At 43.8% G+C, this 22,924-nt stretch overlaps 1 protein-coding gene across 1 annotated transcript; it reads right to left on the bottom strand.

Moving 5' to 3' along the window:
* Positions 1-6,064: 6,064 nt before the first annotated feature.
* On the bottom strand, positions 6,065-14,645 carry LOC311496062 (mastermind-like protein 3). Its single transcript, XM_084555801.1, has 3 exons — positions 14,198-14,645; positions 12,254-12,332; positions 6,065-10,774 (listed from the first exon to the last, which is right to left on the bottom strand). Exons 1-3 carry the CDS (start codon positions 14,489-14,491, stop codon positions 9,669-9,671), a joined length of 1,479 nt encoding a protein of 492 aa, XP_084411927.1. The 5' UTR covers positions 14,492-14,645; the 3' UTR covers positions 6,065-9,668.
* Between the last annotated feature and the right edge of the window lie 8,279 nt (positions 14,646-22,924).

Below are 22,924 nucleotides of genomic sequence, written 5' to 3'. Positions count from 1 at the left end.
GTAGATAAAAAATATATATATAAACAGAGCAACAAATGATGTGATACAAATGCAGTAGGTAATAATGTTCCAAAACTAAATATGTATTGTTTTATGGGGCCACTTCCTGAATTTGGGACAGCATGTTTCAGGAAATGTGAAACATTTAAAAACTTAAAAACTCTATTTAAATTAGCCGTAGCACTCTTATATTCATATACTACACATCACAAAAGGGGGAAAAATTAGTATCAAAACAAAATCCTCTAACTACATGAGTATAAGTGAGTGTCTGGTCGTTACACACCCCGGTCATGTGAGTTTCAGTCCCTTTGGATATTTAAAAAAAAAAAAAAAAAAAAAAAAAAAAATCATCTTATTGGACCAGTATTTGACAAATAAGAAATTCTTCTGTTATGTCTAAGAAACAGCGCAATACCAGAAGGAGACGCAACACTGTTTGTCCACAACTGACGTTTATTGGACGCTTGCAAAGCAGGCTGTTATTTTAGTACAAACTGGGCTAATAGATGAAGTTGTGTAGTGATGTACATCCTACTAAAGCCACTAGAGGGTGCCATTTTGATAGAAAAGAGGGAAGCCTTGGTCTCAGTCAGACAATTTGCTGCTAACAAACTATGAGGGAATAATTCAACAAGCTGTGTGTATATTTACAGGACACATGTGCATTTTTTGTTCAAAGAACCAAGTCAGGCAACTTCCATTTAAATAATTAAATAGAACAGAAAGATAATTGGCTTTAAATGAAAAGTAATTATATATCTGTGTGTTTGTGTGTGTGTGTGTGTGTGTGTGTGAGAGAGAAGAGAGGTGTTTTATTCATGTCGTGAGACAGCTTAGACCTTGCACTGCTGTTATCTGGTGGCCTCCTACTCTTCCACCACCACAATGACTCCTGCTACCACATTTATCAACTTGACGCCACACACACTTTTCTCCCTCTCACGCCACGCTATCCCATCCTCTGTTCCCCCTTCCCCCTCCATACGTCTTTCCACTCCACATTTCCGCAGCTACGTTTCTTCACCTTATTACTCTCTGAGAGGAAGCAGAGTGAATGATTCTTCTAACTCGTCTCCCACTCTTTGTGACACATCATTTGTCGCTCTGATTAGAGCCCATAACGTTGCCTCTGGAGTGTGTGCCAGGCCGACGGTGCGTCTGTAAGCGTTTGGCTCCGGGAGGAAACTGTCTGTCATTAACTCGTTGTCTGTGCTGCAGAGGAAACACATTCGCGTGTGAGTTTGAGGGGCCTTCTGCAGGCCACACTCTCTGTGCAGTAATAAAACTAGCTGAGGTAAGCTTCCCAAAAAATAATATTTTTTTTTTTTTCGTAATATCACTCCTGAAGCACATCTTGCTTACATTTGTTTTAGACTAAAATACCTTTACAAGTACTAGAGGGATTGCCATGAAACTTAGATGAGATTGTAGATTCTATTGGGGCCCTTGGCAAAAAGTTCCAGGAAGACTCTCTAACCAGCACTGAAACTTTTTTATTAAACTTTTTTATTATTATTTATTTATTTTTTATTTATTTTACTGTCTTGCTTTCTTTTTCATTCTTTTTTTTCTCTCCCAGAGGGATAACATCTTTTCATTTGCGTGTCATCATTCTTAACTACTTTAAGGAGTCATGCACATGACATGTAACAGGATGTAACAATATGCAGAGTTGTGTCAGGTGGGGGCTCTTAAAGAAGGTCTTCTACTGTAATTGAAAACTAAGCACATTGCCAGGATTGTCAAACACCCTTGGGGGCTCTGTTGCTCCCCAAGCAATTGCCCGCCTTGCCTGTTCCCAAGTTGCACCTCTGCATTCAGTGCAAACATTCATGGTTCTAGGAGGATTAATCTCTGACTTTGAAGGTCTTGACAACGAAAAATCCGACAGAGTTGCATGTACTCCGAGGTGAACCAATTGAACTGACTGTAGATGTGATTGTGGATGATTATTTGATCCTTTAACACGGGCACCTGGTCGCCTGCAGGGACCATGTGAGCCCAGTCGGCCCATGGATTCAAACCCGAAACCTTGAACGAAATTATATTTTTTATGTAAAAAAAAAAAATAGGGCGACACAGTGGCATGGTGGTTAGCACTGATGCCTCACAGCATGAAGGTTCTCACACACTTAGAATGCATTTGGAAATATAAAAATCCTAGAAACCAACTTGTGGTTCTGCACTGGCCTCTGTTTGTGCAGCTCTCCATCTACATGTAGCTTCATCAGCCCTGTCAGCTGTAGGCTGAGTGCTGATTGGCCAAAAAGGTGAACAACTGGAAAAGGGATGCCAAGAGAAGAGTCCATAAGTAGAAGTGCAAATAACAAAACAAAACAAAGAACAAAGAAGTGCAAACTAGATGGAGCCCCAGACACTGGCTTCACATTAACACTCACTTTCAGTCCACTACAAAGTTTTTCCGAGACAGCCGTAAAGCTAAAGAACCAACAACAGCGCAAATATGGAAAAGCCACGATTTCCAGTTGTTCCACATTGTTGAAACTGCAGCAGACAGCTACAACAGGTCTTTGTGTATCTGCAAAGCTTTGCACAACACCCACGCATTGCCACGCTGGAGCCTTTGGGCTAACATGCCCTGCAGCATGAAACTGGAGGGCTAAACCTGATTTGGTATTGGTCTGCTCTGTTACATTCTGCAGTATTTTATTCCTAAGTCAAGCCTTTTCAAAGCCGGATAAATATTGAGAATGCATCAGTAACAGACCTGTGACTAAAGCTATATCTATCCTCTACAGGTCCATATCTTGGGGAAAAGTGGACTCTTGTTCACATACGAAGCAGATGGCAATTTTCTATTGTATTGGAGAAGATGAGAAATCAAGGTGAACAGTGATTTTAAGTCAACACCTTGAACTCGTTGTTGTGTTCCTCAGACTATTCCTGAGCCATTGTTGCTTTGTGGCAGGGAGCATTATTCTGCTGAAACAGGCCACTCACATCAGAGAATGTGGTTTCCATGAAAGGGTGAACCCGGTCTGCAACAATGCTAAGGTAGGTGGTACGTGTGAAAGTAACTTCCACATGAATGGCAGGACCCAAGGTCTGCCAGCAGAACATTGCACAAAGCGTCACGCTGCCTCCATAACACACGCACTCATCCATCCACGTGATGTAAAAGCAAACCTGATTCATCAGGCCAGGCCACCTTCTTCTATTACTCAGTGGTCCAGTTCTGGTGCTCACATGCCAGTTGTAGGTGCTGTTGGCGGTGGACAGTAATCACAGAGCAGCCTATGTGTCTGGGATTACGCATCAACTTTGAGGACAAAATGTTCACATGCTGTCAAAGATAGCCCACCCACTGACAGATGCCATGATAACCAGATAATCAGTGCTATTCACTTCTCCGGTCAGTGGTCATAACGTTATGGCTGATCGGTGTACATCAAATTCACGAAAAGCACTTAAAAAAATCAGCTGGAGGCCATCTTGAATTCCAGTTTTGGAAACTTCAGTTAAAAATAAGAGAGGGTGCTTGTTTCTGTTCTCAGATGTGATTTTTGTTATATATCAAATTCAGTTAGAAGGGATTCCTCAGAGCTCTGCTGATGTCTGAGGCACCACCCATTATTGCTGACACGTATACAGCAAATGACTGAATTAAAGAGGCTCTAGATTAAGAGAAAGTCCTTGTTACGTGAACCCTGCAGCTCTTAGAGTCTGATTAGATTCCATCAACCGTTGTTCCACTTTTTATAAACCAGTAATGAACATCTCACCATCGTGCACTCTGGAGATGTGAAGGTGTTAAAGCTTGAGATTGCAGCAAAAACTACCAGCTGCAGCTCCGCCTTCTTCACTCCCCATTTTCCTTCTGTCCCGTCCTTCATCCTCCCTCTTATTCTCGTTTTTTTTTTTTCTGTCCTAGGTGGTGTTGCTACTGAACATGAGTAATGATGCTGTCATCTCTGTAAGTCTCCATTTATCAATGTCAGTGTGTGGTGGATATGTGTGCGTGCAATGGCGGGTAGGGGGTAGGTAGAGAGTGGAGGAGAAACAAGGCAGCTAGGGAAAGGCGAACCAAAAGATGTAGCAGAAATATGAGAAGGGGTAGCGGATGGTGGCCACGAGGAACAGGGGAGATGAAGAAAAGAGGCGTGGCTGGCGGAGGATGAGGAGGAGTTTGAAGAGGGAGGGTTGTTGGAAAAGATGAATTACAGCAGAAAGGTTCTGCCCCTGCGTGTGGTCTGTCTGTGTGTCTGTCTGTCTGCTGACACCAACGGGGAGCCCATGATTCATTGTCACCATTACTGTCAGACAGAATTAAGGCTCTGCTCTTCAGCATATGCAAGTCTAATTATGCAAATCAAGTGTGTTAGACAAAACATTACTGCAGCAGTTTGTCAGTCTGATTTTAGGCACTCCATGATTGTTTGTCCATTTGTCTCCGTCAACCTTGTGACCCTAATATGAAATAAGCCTGTCAGCTGACGGGATAATGGTAATGTAATGTATGTGGAGCCCTGAAATGGACCAAAACCGACTTTCTAACCGACAGATAAAATGAATTAAAACTTTAACAGCTGTATTTCCCTGTTTTTAATAATTGAATGGTTTCACTTTTTATTTTTCTTTATCACATTTTGAATTTGACACATATATAAACAATGATCAGCCATAACTTAATGACCATTGACCATTGACAGGTGAAGTGACTAACAAAGGTTATCTGGTTATCATGGGACCTGTCAGTGGGTTAGGGTGAGTTGACGTTTGAATCAGGAAGGGTTTGGAGGAACGTGTCAGGTTGGTGGTTATAATGCTGTGGCTGATCGGTGTATGCCTGTTATGTATCTGTAAAGGTTTTAGTGGAGGCATCTGACCATCCAGATGCTGAGGCGCTATAGGGCCCTGATCTCAACCTCATGGCATCTTAAATCCACCGAACTACAGCAATTCACATGAAAAATGACAGCGAATCTTCTACAGTGTGTTTAAATGAAGGGAAACATCCAGGTTTCTTATGCTGACTTCCCTTTTGATGAAGGTAAGTGATGAATGTATTTTGCTGTATTTTGGATGCATACGATGTACACATGTAGTACCAGGGTGTTACTAGCTATCTCAAATGTCCAGTGTGTGGGATTTAGAGTTATTTATTTGCAAAAATGGACGATCATTTTCATTAAAATTATGTTAATTGTTATTAAAATGATGTCACAAGTGTATAATCATGAAAATAAGAACAAAGGCGTTGTTGTGAGCTTAAAATAACCCCTTCATAGTCTCGACAGAGGGAGTAAGTACTTTTTCACAGATCACACAATGTTTCTAGGAGTAGCCAAACAAACAAACCCAAACTGACACTAGAGAGAGTGTTTTGTGTTTAAAGCTGCCGATGTGGGTTCTTCTACATGCTTGGAAGGTGGGACATGAGGTGAAAGATATTCAACTGGTTGCAACCTTCAAACGGACCACTAGGTGCCACTAAATACTACATATTGAACCTTTAACTAAGCAAACATTTAAAGTTACGGACACACCAAACAGAAATCAAAGAACTACTGGCAATGGAGGCTGTCTGTGATGTCATCTCATGTTGCATGTACCTGTAGCAAAAATATGCACTTGAACACACCACAAAGACTACAGCCAAACAAGAAGAACTTCTATGAGCTGGAAGGCTTGGAAGCTAAGAAGAGCAGCAACCATCATACAGAGATTGCCTCTCCAGAATCATGCTTATCAGTTTGTCTACAGTTTATTTATCTAGGAGATCATGTTGTTGTAAAATAACATGATAGTATTTGAATGTTTAGATGAGAGGAAGATGAAAAAGGTGAGGAGTTTTCTGTGTGCCCGTTTGAGTTTTGTTTAATTTTGTCTCTTTGTTTCCTCTTCTTCTGCTCTGGTTCCATCAACTGAACATCCAATCAGAGCGATTTCTCTGAGCGACTCCTTCCAGCAGCAATTCAACAAGTGGAATCAGACTAAAACTGCAGACCGAGGTCCGATTTGTGCCGGAGATACCGCCAAAAGCAGGGCCACAGACACTCAGGATGGCTTGACACTAATGGCCAACTGTGACACAGGTGACACATAAAGTGAATAGTCCAAATATTGTGCTGTATACCGCTTTACAATCATGTTACTCAATGCTAATAAGTAGCATTAGCGAGCCAACCTGGCGTACATTTACTGTTTCAGTTTTTTACATACCCTGTTGTTGGTGTTGCAGGTCCACAGGTGTGATGGTATTATGCAAAGAAGCCCAATGAAAGAGAAAACAAACTTTTCATTTAATATGATCAGCGAGAACATTCTCTCTTTATTGTATCTTTTTGAAAAACAAACAAAAAAAAAAGTCTTCTGTAATTCTCTTTTGTTAACATTTCAGAATTCTGTACAGGATAAAAAGAAATAAGCACTGCTTAAGAACCAAACTAGAAAAAAACAAATGAAAAAAATTCCAAAAAAGAGAGGAGGTTTACAATACAAATTAGTAGTAAGACATTGTCTGAAGTGCAATGGCATAGCTCAGATGGGTTAAAAGTGAAACCAAAAAACTTCAAAATAAAAATACTTCTCTATTTTCCAACAAACAGTAAATTCTTTACAGAGTAGAGACTGTATTATCTGATGTATTTAAACCTGTAAAAACATATTTACAAATAGCCATTATCTTTTATATACTTTTTCTCATTATCACATATATGTCAGCACCAGTAAAAAAAATAAAAATAAAACAAAGAACATCAATAACAACAATTTTTGCTAAAATGTTGTCTACAGACTTGGTCCCGGTACATAATGATATTTGGAGGAAGCTTCCTTTCTCTTCCTGAAGGGATTTCAAACCAGAAACTCACTTTTAAGAGGACAGGAAGGTCACGAAGGCTGCGACCTGAACACTGACAAGTGTTTCTATACCTTCCTGCCCCCACTTCGGAGTGGCTGACCTCAGATGTTTACCTACACACTGATCCAACACTCTGGATGGATATGTGAGCCTGCTGGCAGTACTGAACAGGTGTGAAAGTTTTGGAAGCATGAGCAGTGGAGCCGCTGGAGCCACTGCAACTGTGAGTGCTCCGCTGCTTTCGCTGCACGAGGCAGGCTCAACAATGCAAGAGTTTATCCAGTGACACAGGGGTTTAATTATTTCACCGACTTCCCCTGATAAAACCGGGGAATGCTACAGTTCCACACATCTGTCCACCCCTGACCTTCAAAACTCACTCACACAGTGAGAAGGAGGACGTCCTCTCCCCAAACATGACAAATAAAACCAAAGTACAGAACCTAAGGTTGCTACGGAACGCAGCAACGCTTACAGGACGACGGGGGGCGGTGATTAAAGTTCGTATTTAAAGGGTTGGATTATACAACACCAACAACTATTGAAACAGATGATGACGAGGAGTTAGTTTACAGAGAAGAAGGCTTTTTGGTTTTGTTGATTACAGCATCATCCTCCGAACGTTCACTCTGATGAGCTAAATACAAAGAAATGCACGTACAGACACGCTTTCATTCATCTTTAGACCAAGATTACAAAACAGTTAGAGATGTAAGGTGTGACCAACAGCTACTGTATTAAAACCTATTTGACACATATTTATTACTCAAACATCAGGGCAAAATAGCGGACACAGCCTGGAGTAAAGCCTACAGTTTTATACAAGGGAGACACTTGCTGCCTTCAAATGGAGCCCATGGATCTTATCAGAAATCTGAATATGAAATATGAATTTTATGCCACTATATGAGTCTCTGCGTTGGGAACTGAGTATGCTCCAGCAAATATATGCGGTGGTTTGAGCGTACTTTATGTGGTGATGGACACAAGAATAACAGGGAAGTAGTCACACACGTCTTGTGAGAGCCATGGAGTTGAATTTGTTTACAGCAAAATGGCTCCGATTGGTTGAAGGACTATCCAGTTGCCTACAGAGGTATTTTTTCCTCTGTAGCAGTTAAAATGTGCCTCATAATGAATTTCAAATAGAGTGTTATCAGACTTATATTTCTAATAGCTGTGAATTCTTCATGAACTATATGACACCATTTGAAGGCAGCAACCGACCTCAGAGGAAGCACTGATTATTTGATGCTAACTGGTGCTATCCGTCGTCACCCCTTAAGCCCAATCGCCCGCTGAAGTTTCTCTGATGCCTTTAAAACAAACTCAAGGCTTTAGCAGTGGTTCATATTCCTAGTAAAGCGCTGGAAGGGGGCAATTTCTTCACAGTAGTGTTACAGTATAGCACAGTTTACGTTCTAGTTTGGAGCGAGGGCGTTCTATAGCTGCGGAACAAGAAAAGCCACGATGTAAAGCAGAGCTACGCTGATTGACAACAGGGAGAAGGCTGTGCTGCGGCAGACAGACTGATTTTCAAAAGACGGACTAAAAGAAAGCTAATTTTAAATCCCCCCCCCCTCGCCTTTTAATTGTCACAACCAGAATCATTGTTAGAGATAACACACAGCAACAAACAAAACAATGTGGGTGGTCTTCCAATGAGATTTTTCTTTGTCCTTAAAAAGAAGAAGTCACTTGTGGTGCTTGAATACATTCAGTGCCCAGCGATCGTTTTGCGTTTCGTCAGCCTGATGCATGTGATGTGGTCTGTCTCACACAGGCAGAACGTTTCATGTAATATTAGCTCTGTTAGCTGCCTGCTACATCTGCACATCCTCCCGCACGGATGCTTGTTTGTCTATTTGTTGTTGTATATGTGTGCGCGTGTGTGTGTGTACAAGTCCAAGTGCTTGCTTTAGCTGCCTACTTTCAACCCCTTTCTCTGCTTTTCACTCCCTTTGTCTTCCTCTTCATGCGCACCTGTCATCCACAGCAACACAAGACAGGAACTGAAACCCCGCACCCCAAATAATAAAAAAAAAAAAACGCCACCCAAGTCGGTTGCCTAGCAAAAGCACTAGAGGGCAGAGTGTGGCACAATAGAGGAACGTCATTTGTTCTGTTGTGATGTGCACAATTTAAACAGAAAAAGGAGTTTCGAGAGCGAAGAACGGGTCTCTGGAGAGGGGGTGGGAAGGACAGGAGGAGAGAGGGAAGGAGGATGAGAAAGAAAGAGATCAAGTGAAGAGAGTGCGAGAGTGTGAGGGAGACAGATTTGTGTGTTTGTGTGCGAATATAGGGGGAACAAATCTAAGAGAGGAAATGGGAGCGCTGAGAGTGCTTTCTACTCCCCTCAGCTCCTCACACAGTTGCGAGAGATCTGAAGCACTGAGCTGGGTGGCACAAACACACAAATACAAATAAATTGCTGTCTCGAGAATAAGTCTTCCTTCCCCTTCATCAGTCTGTGGTTTTCAATCAGTCCCTTCTGAAGCCCGGGCTCAAAGATCTGCTGTGTAAATGAAATCACTTTCAAACAATGAAACATGAGAGATATTCATTCCCTGGAGAAAAAGGGAAACTAATGAAACACACCTCTTAATCTCTATATTGGTTTTTCATTAATATGCACAAGACATGATAGCTTTCTCTCCATCTCATACACTCACACACATTCATACCCACGAAACATAACACGAGAACTCATTTATAACCTTGCTTATGTTTTACAAAACAAAAACATGTCAGTCCACTTCGTGTCATCCTTTCTGTTTTACTTTCTCAGGTTTTAACATTTGTCCTACTTTAATGTTCATCCCATAAAAATTTTCCCCGTTGGCTATTGGCTCTGGAAAAACTCCTCCATCCAACCATCGCTTGAGTCCAGCTCTGCCCCTGAGCCATCGCCCAATCCAAAGGCTCCTCCACCTGAGGGCCCGCCCCCATACCCATAGGATGACATGTCCTGATTGGCTGTCCTCTGGTAGCCCTGTGGCTGACCTCCAACCCCGACTCCCCCTGGTCCATAGGGTCCACCTCCTCCTCCCCCTGCACCTATTCCGGGCCCTCCGGGGCCCGGCCCAAAGCCCGCCATCCCACTCATTCCCTGGCCCATCACCCCCTGGTTCATCCCTTGGTTCATGACCATGGGCCGGGGCTGGTTGGTCCTGGGCTGACCACCCATGTGAGGGCCCATCATTGGGCCACCCATACCCGCAGCTGGGTTGCCCACCCTGGGGTCCATCCCCTGACTCATCCCCTGTCCTGGGCCCTGAAAGTGTTGCTTGGCCATGCGTGGTGGTTGGCCTGGCTGCATCCCATAGCCCTGGGCAGAACTGAAACCCACTATGTCTCCTCCCCCTCCTCCTGTAGTCCTTCCAACACCTCCCCCCATAGCCTGCAAACTTTGTCCTTGCTGCTGTGGCCAGCCACCTGCCCCCATTCCGCCGCCGCCTCCTCCTCCTGCTCCCAGCATGCTTTGCAGTCTCTGTGCTTGGGCTTTGGCATTAGGAGGGCCTTTGAGGGTTTGTTGGGTCATGGAGTTCATCAACATCCCTTGTCCTCCATACCCTCCAGCTCCGCCTCCTCCCGGTCCTCCAGGCATACCTCCAACCCCAGGGCCTGCACCTGTTTGCCGAGGTGGTCCTGCGGCTGGGTTGTGCTGCGGTGGAATACCCAAGGTGGCTTGGACGCTTTGGCTCTGGTGCTGCTGCTGGTGCATCATTTGGCTCATGGAGGGGTTGAGCCCGTACAGGGAACCCTGGTTGGACCCCTGGTTACCATAGGGTAGTCCCATTTCAGTCTGGGGTCCCACAGAGCCTCCCTGGCCCTGAACAGAACTCATCTGGACCATTTGCTGCTGGTTTTGCTGCTGTTGTTGTAGGAGACGGGCGGCCCGGATGTTCTGGAGCGCTTGACTCCTGGATGCCAAATCTTGAGGAGGACCTACGAATAGAAAATGAGAGGACTTCAAACAAGAGAATAGGGAGTCATTGAGGAATTACAGGGGCATCTGAAGAGGGAGATCTGAACTGGACTTCTATAAAATATCTCTGGAGCCTGTAGTCAAATCATCAAATGGCACATAAGACAGATCTGGTTTATTTACCACAACAACTTGTTTACCCTGGAAACAAATCCGTTCCATTTCATTTGGTTCAAATCCTACCACACCAAAGTAAAACTGAACACACTTAAGCGGCAACATCTCACTTCTCGCCTTTTTCCTATTAGACGCTCTGTAGTAGCAGAGCTAAGGAGGTCTGCTAGCGTGGAAATGGCTCTAAATCCTCTAATAAACCAACTTCTGACATCATTCCACTAATCCCTCACCTCGCAGCTCAGACTGGAAATGTAACAGAGGAGTGAGAACGAAGAGGACCACACCACTCCAGGCTCGCAAGAAGGAATAAACACTGCATTGTCAGCCATTTACAGTGCACAAATTTGAAATCTCAGTGGGCGCGAGTATTGCAGGTGATAGCAGCACAATGGTGCCTTTAAATCGCTGAAGAACAGTCAAACTTATGGATAGATCTATAGGCCAGAGTTTCATGCTGAAGCACCCTCTTCCTCTCCACATTATCTCCTAGACTTGCAGACAGACTGATGGCTATAAATGGCTTTCGACTTGTCTCTCCTCCTCCCTCTTTGTATTTTCTTCATCTTGTCATCATCCTCTCACCCACTCATCTCTCTCACTCTTTCTTCCTTCCCAACCTCCCTCTCTGCCTAACAGACCATCTACCTAGTCCTCTTGTTGCCAGCCCCCCAACTCCTTCTCTCTCCCACTTCCCTCTTCTCATCCATCTCTCTGACTTCACCGGAACTCTGGGGGATCCAGGACAGACAAGTTGCCGTGGTAACAGGCAGAGCAAGAATATTCTTTTTTTTCTTCTTTTTTTTTTTCGGAGAGAGAGAGAGAGAGAGAGAGAGAGAGAGAGAGAGAGAGAGAGAGAGAGAGAGAGAGAGAGAGAGAGAGACGAGAGAGAGAGAGAGAGAGGCTGAAGAGCATCAGAGCGCCAACTGATGTATCTGACAGAGACAGACAGAGAGGATCAGGTTTGGTTTCGGGGTGATGTTCGCTCAACGCTGCTGTTTGCATACATATCTGTCTGCGCATGTGGCACAGAGTGAGCTGTAAAATCTGTTAAACGCTCAGATGTCTTGGACTCCACCGTGCATACTATACTTGTTGCACACCAAACATGCACGCATCCATCTGGATTCTATACAAATATCTGAAAGCTTATTTACCCACGAATCCATTTCCTAATGTGCTCATCAATAAAAAGCTGAAGGATTTGTCAGGTCTTGCCTTGTTTATCAGAAAATCTATTGGGGTGGTAACAAGTCTTGTGTTTTTGCATACATTGTGTGCATTTTTACACAGATTAGATGAATGCACGCACGTGTGCGACTCACCTTGGTACTGATTGACTTGGGGATATGGATTCCTCTGGCCCTGGCCCATCTGTCTGGGGAGGTGCTGCTGCTGTTGGAGCTACAGACGCAGACAGATACAAATTGTTAGACATGAACGTTGTAACCGTGTTTATTTCTCCCCACAGCTTTTCCATGAATTCAGGATTTTGTAGTAGTATAGGGTACAACATAATTGCAAAAATATTTTTGCACAGTAGGGGGAAGAGGGCTTTAAGTGTTTATGGCCTTTATAATGATAAACTGGTGGTTCACATGAAGGTACTCACACACCAAAAACAGAACAGCATCATGTGGCTCAAGACGCTTTAGTTCCACAGTATTTTCTTAAGGTAATTTACTAATCAGTGGCTAAACTGATTAGATGACAGAGAACTTAAATTAATACATTCTCATTTAGAGTAATCAGCCGGCAAGAGAATCAGACACTTCGACAAGTGAAATTGAGTTTTTTCCGGTTGTTAGTTGCATATCATATAGAAAAAGAAACAGCTTTTATGTGGCGGCATCAAAGCAGCGTTGGTTTCAGTAGATACAGGAAATGATCAACAAGAGAATGAAAACATCTACTGTCAAGATCAGTCCTGTACACTGCAGACAGATGATTGTATTTAGGTGTAAGATAGTTGTTTGGTACAGTAGAGACAGATGTTGGCACTTTAAAGGTTAGACAGATGCTGACAGATGTTTGGTGCAGAAGAGACAGAAGTTGGCACTGTCATGATTGGAAAGGTGTTTTTCAAACTACAGACAGATGCTGGTACTTTTGAGGTTAGCCAGATGTTTGACGCGACAGAGACAGATGTAGCTACTTTGAAGATGAGACGGATGTTTGGTACAGTAGAGACAGATGTGGGTACTTTAAAGGTTAGACAGATGTTGGCAGATGTTTGGTACAGTAGAGACAGATGTTGGCAGATGTTTGGTACAGTAGACACAGATGTTGGCAGATGTTTGGTACAGTAGAGACAGATGTTGTATCGGCATGTTAGACAGATGTTGGTATAATTGAGACAGATGTTAGTATTGTGATGGCTAGACAGATGTTAGACACAGTAGAGGCAGATGTTACTTTGGAGGTTACACAGATGTACAGAACAGTATAGTGGAGTAGAGGCAGATATTGGCACGGTTGTGGTTAGACAGATGTCTGGTATATCTACTGTATACCTAAACAGATGTTCTGGTATAGCAGAGGTGAAACAGATGTGTGTTGTTACTTTAGTCTACAGTACTGGCATACACAAACAGTATTGTAAGTGTGTGTTGTGTGTGTGTGTTGCGTTACAGCCACAGCTGTCCTGCAGGTATCAATCATTTAAAGTATAAACCCAAAAGGTTTTGTCATTAATTAAGCAGTCTGGGTCCTTGCTGCATTAAAGCATCACCTGGACAGGTTGCTCATTTAAACGAAAGCATCGCATCCAGTTAACAACGTACACTAAACCCCAGCAGGATGCGTCCCTTTCAGACACCTATATTTGTGTGTCTGTGCATGTTTTTGCAGATCCAATTAAAACCAACATAGTGGGTGGTGACTTCAGAGTTCAGAACTCTTTAACACTTGATTCCTTCACAGAGAGGGAAATAAAAAGAAAACACCACATTATCACAGCAGGCGGCATATGGCAAAAACACACGCATACACATGCACACACACTGCAGAGATGAAAAGGAAGTAGTGAAGAGGGGGCTGGTTGAGGGTAATTATACATGCAACCAGACAACAGGGAGGAAGAGGAGAGGATGAGCTGCTCTTGTTAGAGCCGAGATATATATACATGGCTGCATGAACAAACAAGACACACACACACAAATTATAAATTCATACATGACAGTTGAATCACGCATACATCCCTGCCTTTTAATCACCACAGCCACACAAGTTATTTTGCCGTGAGCCAAATGACTTGAGCACAGACTCACCTGTTCAGCCAGTAGTTGCTGCTGCTGCTGCTGTCTCTGCTCCCTGAAAAGCTGCTGTTTCTGCTGCTCCATCATGTGCATCTGCACCCTCTTCTCCTGCTCCATCGCCATCATCTGTTTCATCATGGCCGCCTGCTGCTGGTTTCCCACGTAGCCCGGAGGGGGACCTGACCCCTGGTTTGGTCCCACCCCAGAGGCCACGCCCCCAGCAGGGTGAGGAGGTGGTATGGCGCCAGGCGGTCTTGACATTCCCACCACACCTTGCTCCTGGAAGAACAGAGAGGAGGACTTCATAAAAACTCTGTCATACCTGCACAGTCAATCAACTACTGTATCAGTGGTATCCACTAAATAATTAAATAACACACTACAGCCAGCAACTTGCTTGCTCAGATCAGGGCAAAGCCTTTGAAAGCTCCATCTTGGCAGATAAATTTCATGGTGTCTTGTAACAGAAACTAAAATATAAATGCCAAAAACTGCAATTCCTCAAATGGCCACTTGAGGCTGGCTCCAAACATGAGCCAAACCACATGTTGAAAGCCTGGAATTTGTATGACTTGTCTTCGGCGAAATTTCTGCAAAATTTCAGCGAAAGTTTCAGTCGCTATTTGTTGAAAGTGAAGCAGGAAGTAGAAACAGAAATTTATCTGACTGAAAAAAAAAAGACACAGCGCCATCTAGCGACTAGCGAGCCAGACGAATGAGCACACAAGTGTAAAAGGCTTGCACCGGCATAGGCTACGTCCCGCAGTACCTTCCGGTTGCAAGCCGTCTGTCTAGGCATCACCTGCCCACCTCTGCTCCATTTACCTTCCATTTTTGTATTGCCAAGATGGCGACAGCCAGAGACACCACACTGAGCTTCAGGAGGTCTCTTCAGAAATCCTATGGCTGACGTCACAGATGGTTTGTCTATCATTGTATACAGGTGGTGGCCCTAACTCATTGCCTGGCAACTGCTCTGACCCAAGACGTAGTCCAGTAACATGTGCCATTTGGGTTTGCTTGAAGAATGACTCATGTGGTTTATCAAGTGATTATCAAAACTATGGATCAATTAATCAAGCTCTCCTTTTTGTGTTGTTGTTTTCGTATGGACTGAACTTTCAATCCCCACAGAGATCTGGGCTAATTGTTTCCCTGTTTGTAGTGTTTGTGCGAAACTAATGAGCCTTTAGCAGAAACACCGAATTTACTGTACAGACATGATGATGTTCTCATTTAACTCCCAGTAAGAAGAGTATACAGTATTTCCCAAAATGTCGAGGTCTTCCTGTACAGCCTATTCTAAATCGTGGTTGTGTCGTTGAAGTGGCAAAAGAAAAACAAAAAAGAGCTAAATTAGCTTCTCAACATCTAACAAAGACATCCCAGACAATGAAAACCTCCTCTTCAGTGTGTCATTGTTTCTGCTCTTTATCACCAGTGAATGCCACACAATTACATCAAGTACAGAAGGAAGACATATTTGATACACTCTCGGAGAATTGACAGTGACAGATTTAAGCAGTCTGTTTTAGGCAGAGCGCTGCAGCCAGGCGTTATGATGTATTTTAACTCACAAAGACACAAACCAGCTGTCTGTGAAAGAGAGCGAAAAAACAAGATAAAGACAGAACTGCCTCAAGATCCAGCTCGTTGGGCCACCCTGAGTCCTCCCAACGGGGCACTGGTTTGTCCTCGCCGCATACATTATCTCCTCATTAGCATATAAAGAGCACTTCCTCCTCCACTCAGCCGTATGCTAATCTCTAATAGGATGAAATGGCCTGCTCTGGCCAATGGGAGGGAAGCGTTTATGGATCTATTAAAGGTTAGACAGCTGAACGACAGGGGACATCGGTTAGGCACATCAGTAATAGAAAAATAACGAGAGGAGAGGAAAGAAAGATTCTGGCCAGTAAGTTTAAAAAAAAGAAGTGCAGATAGATCACATTTAACTGCAGGGCAAGGATGAAACAGCAAAAGCAGGATTATAGTTCATAACACTGGCTACAGTCTGTAACATACCACTACTCCATATGTTTTGAAAGAGCCAAAGCCTCATAATCCGCAGTGAGGTCTCTGCTCTTCTTAGAAAGGAGTTAGGTGGAGATAAATCTCATATATTAAAGCACAAAAAACCCCGTGGAGCACACCGAATCGGCTGCTCAAGATTGGCTCACCAGACAGCCAGACCAGACTGATCAATGTTCAGAGCTACGTGTGTCTCATCTCCGGCTGGCATGTTTGTGCCCAGACGGCAGAGGACCTACTCAGGCGATGCAAGAGAAGGAGCGGAGAGGGGACGGAGGTGTAGTGTTAGGAAATGACCAACGGGTGGCAGTGGAGATCTGCAAGCGCGATTATATGCGAGTGTGTGCGCATGTGTGTGTGTGTGAGTCTCACTGGCCTCCTCTCAGCAGATGGCTCAATCATGACGGTTCTGATCTACGATCTCTCCCTCTCCCCCACTCACTCTACCTCTTTTCTTTCCTTCTCTCTAAAAACCCTCCCATCAAACTCCTTTCTCCACTCTTTCTTTGCTTCTCTCTCTCCCTCCCTCCCTCCCAGAAGACAGGGGGCCCTGAGTCATGTCCACACAATCGCAAAGGAACGGAAGAAAGATGGATTAGAAAGGAAAGAGGAGAGGAAAAGTCTCGGAGAATTAAAGACTTTGGTGGAGGTGGTGTGTGTGTGTGTGTGTGTGTGTGTGTGTGTGTGTGTGTTGCAGGCGAGAAATGGTTCTTGAGGCAGCACGGTGGCAGCTACGATAACTTCTACACACCGCATGTATTTTATTAAAGGCACAGAAGAAAAAGGCACACGAGATAAAAGAGCATGAATGAATTAGTAGTAGTATCAGTATTATTTTACTGCTATTAGTACCTCCTCGAAGCGTTTCTAATAATCAGTGAATTGAATGTCACGCCAATAATTGTTACTGAATAGAAAGCAGGTATCCTCTTCAGAGTGAAAAAGCAAATTAAATTAATTGGAGGGGAGCGGTTTGAGCGCGAGCGTGGAGAGGAGGAAAGCAGGCAAGAGAGGCGAGTTAGTGTGTCGATCTTGTCATGGGAGAAAAGCAAGAGGAAGCGAGGAGGGGATGAGCCAAAAGAGGAGGAGTAAAAGGTGGGATGGAGGGGAGGAGAGGAGGGCAGGTACCCTGGCAACAGTTGCTGCGGCGAGGAGCAGATGGCAGTCATGGCCGCCGCGTATGGTCACCCTCTGCAACACCGGGCAGACCCAAGCAGATCACACATACAGTATACAGTACACAATATTTATAGGACCTTTTCTCTGTCTGTTCATCTGTCTGTCTTCTATTCTCGCTGTCCTGATAGATGAACGTTGTTTAAGAATATAACAAGGAGCATCTCTTCTCCTTTAGCCCCGTCGATCCAGCTCTCACTGTCTTTATTCTGGCATCTCGGACCGGCTTGAGTCCCTCCCTCCCCAAACTGAAAGAGAAATGGGTCAGCAGCTAAAGAGCCTCGATGCTTTGCTGCTATTCTACTGCAAGGACTCCATCAGTGGCCGCAGTCTGAAACTGCAACGGCCGCTGTAAGTTAATACTTGGTCGACTCGTGGCAGGAAAGAGAGGAATAAATGGAAGGAGAGCGGAATGCATTACAGGTCGCTCCAGAGGATGTGTGTGTTTGTATTTGTGTGTGTGTATGTACATGTGTGTGTTGGACGCTGTCAGCTTTATTGGGTTAGGAGGCATGGAGAGCCCAGGTGATTACATTACATGTGAAGCCAGCGGAAATGTGTGCGTGCATGTAAGAAGGAGAGAGAGAGAGAGAGACAGAGGGATGGGGAGAGGGACTGTCCGTGACTCATGTAACAGAAATATGTGTTAACTGTACTAACTTTATGTTTAAAGCTACATCTGCATACATCGGTTTGATCATCCACTCTGCCATCTGTGCCTGCGGCTGCACTTGCTACTATGAAATAACACACATACAGCTAAATGCATACAGCCAGAGTGGAAAGACAAACACAGACAGACACACTATTACAGCACTGCACAATGCCTTACAGTTTGTGCATAAAGAAGCACAAACATTAACACGCAGAGTCTATAAGAGCAGCGGCGCCTGGCAGCAGAGCGCTGGGTGTCTGTGTGCTCACCCACTTGTATAAGAGAAGGGTGAGGAGAGAGGAGATGCAGAGTGAGGCTTGGCAGGATGAGGAGATGCTTCATTAGTCGCTTACAGCTACAATCGGGCTGAGGCAGTGACCAGGAAGTGAATCTGCCTGCATTATGCTTTGTGTTCAGATGAGCGATGCGGCGGGTGATGGTCTGCGGTACGGCCGCACGGACGGCGCGTTTAATCCGGGTCTCTGGTTACCGCGGCCACTTGAAGGTCACAGATCTCTTGCACAGCCAGAGCTGACCTCACACTCTGACCCCTCGGCCGATGCTTGAGAGGTGTAAAAATATGCAAATCAAACGATGCTAAAAAGATGCTGTTAGAAATATGACTGGTTTGTGCACTGAATGTGTCTGGTTGCCAGAATGGCGTTGCATTTTCAATGGCCTCAGTGTCAATGAATGGAGATGTAGATGTGAGTACCAATGGAGGATGAAGAAACATGGCCATGGTCTTAGACAGCACAGACACTCATATACTGTATAAGAGTAGGACTTCCATGTGATTTCTAATAGGACTTTATTTTTATGACAGTTAAAGCAACTTTAGCAAAAAGTCTAATACTGTATGCTAACCTCCAAAAAAGCCCAAAACATGTGAAGACACGGAGGCAGATAAGAGACACGATTTAGGTTCATTTGTGTGACACCAGCCTCCTGCCCTCAGTCCCAAAAGCACTTTTATTCAGCTGTACCCTGGTCGTACGAAATGTGATCGTCATTGTCAGGATTCTTAAATCACCTCATAATTTCAGGTGACTAAAACTAAAACCAGAACACAAGACTCCTGAGAACATGCATCTCCTTGGCAGTGGATTATTATGTGTGTGCAGCTTCATCCTCCTCTATGCTGTTGTTTCCCTTGCTCAGAGTTTTAGTTAAATAACAGGATGGAGATCCATCACTGGTAGCACCGAGCTCTCCAGTACAGGGGATCAAAACACTGTGCTAACAGATGTTTGGTTTACGGGCGTAACGAGTCAGGAACATCGCGTGCTGTTAAAGCATAGCGGAAGAAGGGGGCGCAACAACATCATTAAAAGAGTACAAATGAAATCTCAAACGCTACATTTCCGTTAGCTTTATCCAGCTGTTTATATACAGGTGGAAAGAAACTATTTTAACAGTCAACTGGAATAACAGCAATCGCTCCAACATTAGGTAGCAGTTGACGATAAAGTCCTCACAGCTTGTTTGGATTCAGCCCACAGGTAAGTTCCCTCATAGGAGAAATGGTTTGACTTCCTGTATACGTTTAAATGCGTACCTAATGTGAAGTAAAGGACCGAAGCTTCTGATAAAACACATTCATTCATTCATTCATTCATTCATCCATTCTCTGTAACCGTTTGTCCACTGCTTGGTCGCGGGAAAACACAAACACATAGCGTATATCAGCGCCCATAGTAAAAACAGAAGTATGATGCATGTGATGCGGCACCTGCTGACTGATTCATGAAGTCACATGCACATACAAAAACACACGTACACTCTAACCCCAAGCAGATGGTGAGCCAGACCTATCCCACAGCATCAAAGGTAAAGAAGACATTACTTTGACACACACACACAAACACACACACACACACGTGTCACCCATCTCTGTGAAGACATTTATTGAGATAATGCAATTCCTAGCCCCTCAAGGTAAGGACAAACCAATATCAAAGAACTACCGGCAGCGACTGTGATGTGTCTGGAGCAAAAAGTCACACTTGAATACACCGCAAAGACTACACCCAACTACCAGCTAGAGCATATGATCTGATCGGAAATAACTCTTCATACCAGGAGGTGGCAGTGGTCCGTAGTCGTCATTGAAAAAGGAAAACGTCAAGAGCTACTCATGGCTAGGATGCTAGGAAACCTTCGTACAGATGATTGTATTGTTGTGGAAATATTTGTGTATTTAAATGAACTTCATCTATTTATGCTCTGGTCTTCTAAACTGAACAGTCAGTCAGAGTGGTCTCTCTCACCAATTTCCATCTGCTGCCAATTAAACAAGCTGAATCGGCTGAAGAGGATCTAACTAATCTAACGGTACTAGGGCCACACATGCTTACCGACGACCCCACACTTGAAAAAGGTTGATCGTTGGCTTGGCGTGTCAGTGACTTAACCATTAATCTTAAGCAATGGCAAGCCGACTCTAACTCTTCCCCTAATCTAACGTTAAAACCAGTTCTTAACCTTCAGACCTTCAAGGGGTGTGAGAATCCAATCTAATCTAGAGCTCATACTGGTCCTCATAGTCATACACAGATAAATGTACAAGTACAAATACACAGTAGTGTTAAGCTTACATTCAAGTCTTCCTTCTTAAATGTAATGGTTTACATTACAGAAGGAGGAACTGGACTCTCCAGAATGTGACTATATAAACGCATTTAATCCCCACATTACAGGCAAACACACAGAAACACGGTTAGGTTAAAGTTTGATTCTCAGCCGTGCGTTTTTCATGTGTGGAACAACACCCCCACCCCAACCCCCCCTCCCAAACACACACTTACTCAGTTCCTCCCAGAAGAGAGTTATATTTAAACTGCTGGAGAGGAGTCTTGCTCCCCACAGAGGTCTGTTTAATCTCTAACATCTCTCTGCTCTAAACCTAACTGGCCTATTTCTGAATCTTCTAAATCTAATCTACACACTACACACACGTAGTATAATTCAAGGGGCAATGTCAAAGTAAAACACACTCGGCCCCTCACTTCTTGCAAAATTCCCGTTAAATACTCAAAAATAAATGGACTGGATTAATATCTTGGGATCATCCTTTAACTGAAGTGACACAACACCATGCAGGAGTGGATCAGTTTAAGTAAATGAGTCCTGTGCTTAACCAAGGGATTTCTCTGCAGTCACAGGATGCCACCCACAGACAGCGTGGAGCCTGGAATGTCACTTCACGCTCATTTACAATCATGGAGTGTGAAATTCTTAAAATGTCTGATTTCTGCAACAAAAATTATATTTAGCTGGAAGTAAGCATGGCATATATCATATATACACCTTTATACCCCAAACTAAACTACCACATTTGACAGTACCTATGCTAAAGGACTTCTTTGTGCAGGATTGTAGACATGCACATAGATTTCAGCTAGACCCTGCCTCCACTGTAATTCACTGCTCGGTAATAGGCATAATATGTTTGGAGGTGGGGAACATTACAAGGTGTGACCGGCTTGTGATGGTTTCTGAAATCTGGATGGAAGGATGGAAAAGGTTTCAGAACATGCCCTCAGAAATCAAAGGTTATTTTACTGACCTGAAAGCATGTCCACATGTTTTTAGCCACACTCTGTGGATGATGATATCAATCTGTCTACAGTCTACATGATGCTTTAAAGTGAACAATTCAAGGATTATAAAGTAAGATTCAAGTTCCTAACTTTTGTTTTAGCACAAGCATCAAGAAAGCCGTCAACTCAACATGCAGGGTCAACTGAAAAGCCAGTGACAGGGGTCCAACAAGTGCTAATGGAGCCCAATGGAGCCAGCATAACTGCAGAGTCTTATTCTATAGTTCGTGGTAAAATGATATATTGTGTAGCTTTCCGATTAGTCTCATACAACTACGGTTATGGAAGAGGTTTGACTGGACTTTATACATAAATACAGCATGGCCAAGGTGGAGACAGCCGAGAGACACCACACTGAGCTTAAACACTGGTCTAGGTGTTGTGAATGGGGAAATTAGCTATAGAGACAAAAACTATCGTCTTTTACCGGGCTGTTTATTTCTGATTTAAAGCTAGACAGTTTAACATAGAGGTCAATGAGGACTCACTTTGGAAACAGGCTCAAATGGCCTTTTGAAGAACCACAGTTGGCATTTGTGTGTGTTTGCTTCTATTTTCAGCCCTGGAGGTTTCTGCTTGTGTATAACTAATTGATCGCCTTGATGGAGGATCTATTTCCTACTTGTTGTCTATCAATAATATTTAAATGTGAAATTGTGCCACCAGTTGCCTGATGAAGGTCTAAAACTCAAAAGGAATTAAAAGGTTTAGGATAGTTCCTTCTGCACACCTGTCGACAAGAAGCCGTAGGTGTGTACGAGCTTTAACAAAACTTAGGACATGTAACCAACAATTAGTAGTGTTTCTTCTTTATTAATTAGTTAAATACTTAATTGGTCTTAATTTTCTGCTGATCAGATCAGCTCAGCAATTAATTATTGTATTAAATCACTAGTGTTAGCCAGTTTTTAGTGGCTCTTGTAAAGCATTTTAATGATCTAACCTGAAGAGCTCCTGAGTAGAAATGCCTCTATTACCAGCCCCGTACCTCCACCGTACTTTATGTAAGGTGGATAAACGGTCACGGACAGCGGAGTATGATGAGAGGACAGACGACGCCAGTAAATCATGTCCACGACGTCGAGGCAGGAGCAGGAAGACAAGGAGGAGGGGGGTGTGAGCGGAGCAACGGGATGAGATCATTGGTGGCCGGGGAGTGATTGAGGCGAGCAGACGAGTGTACCACCCTGAGAGGGACCAGGTGCTACAGTAAATCACCCTGGTAACGGTCGCCATGGAGACCTTAAAGACACAACGGGGCAGGCGCTCACGCGG

The sequence above is a fragment of the Chelon labrosus genome (genome assembly GCF_963514085.1).
Source record: "Chelon labrosus genome assembly, chromosome: 2".
Lineage (NCBI taxonomy): Eukaryota > Metazoa > Chordata > Actinopteri > Mugiliformes > Mugilidae > Chelon > Chelon labrosus.
This window is presented reverse-complemented; position numbering and strand designations above follow the sequence as displayed.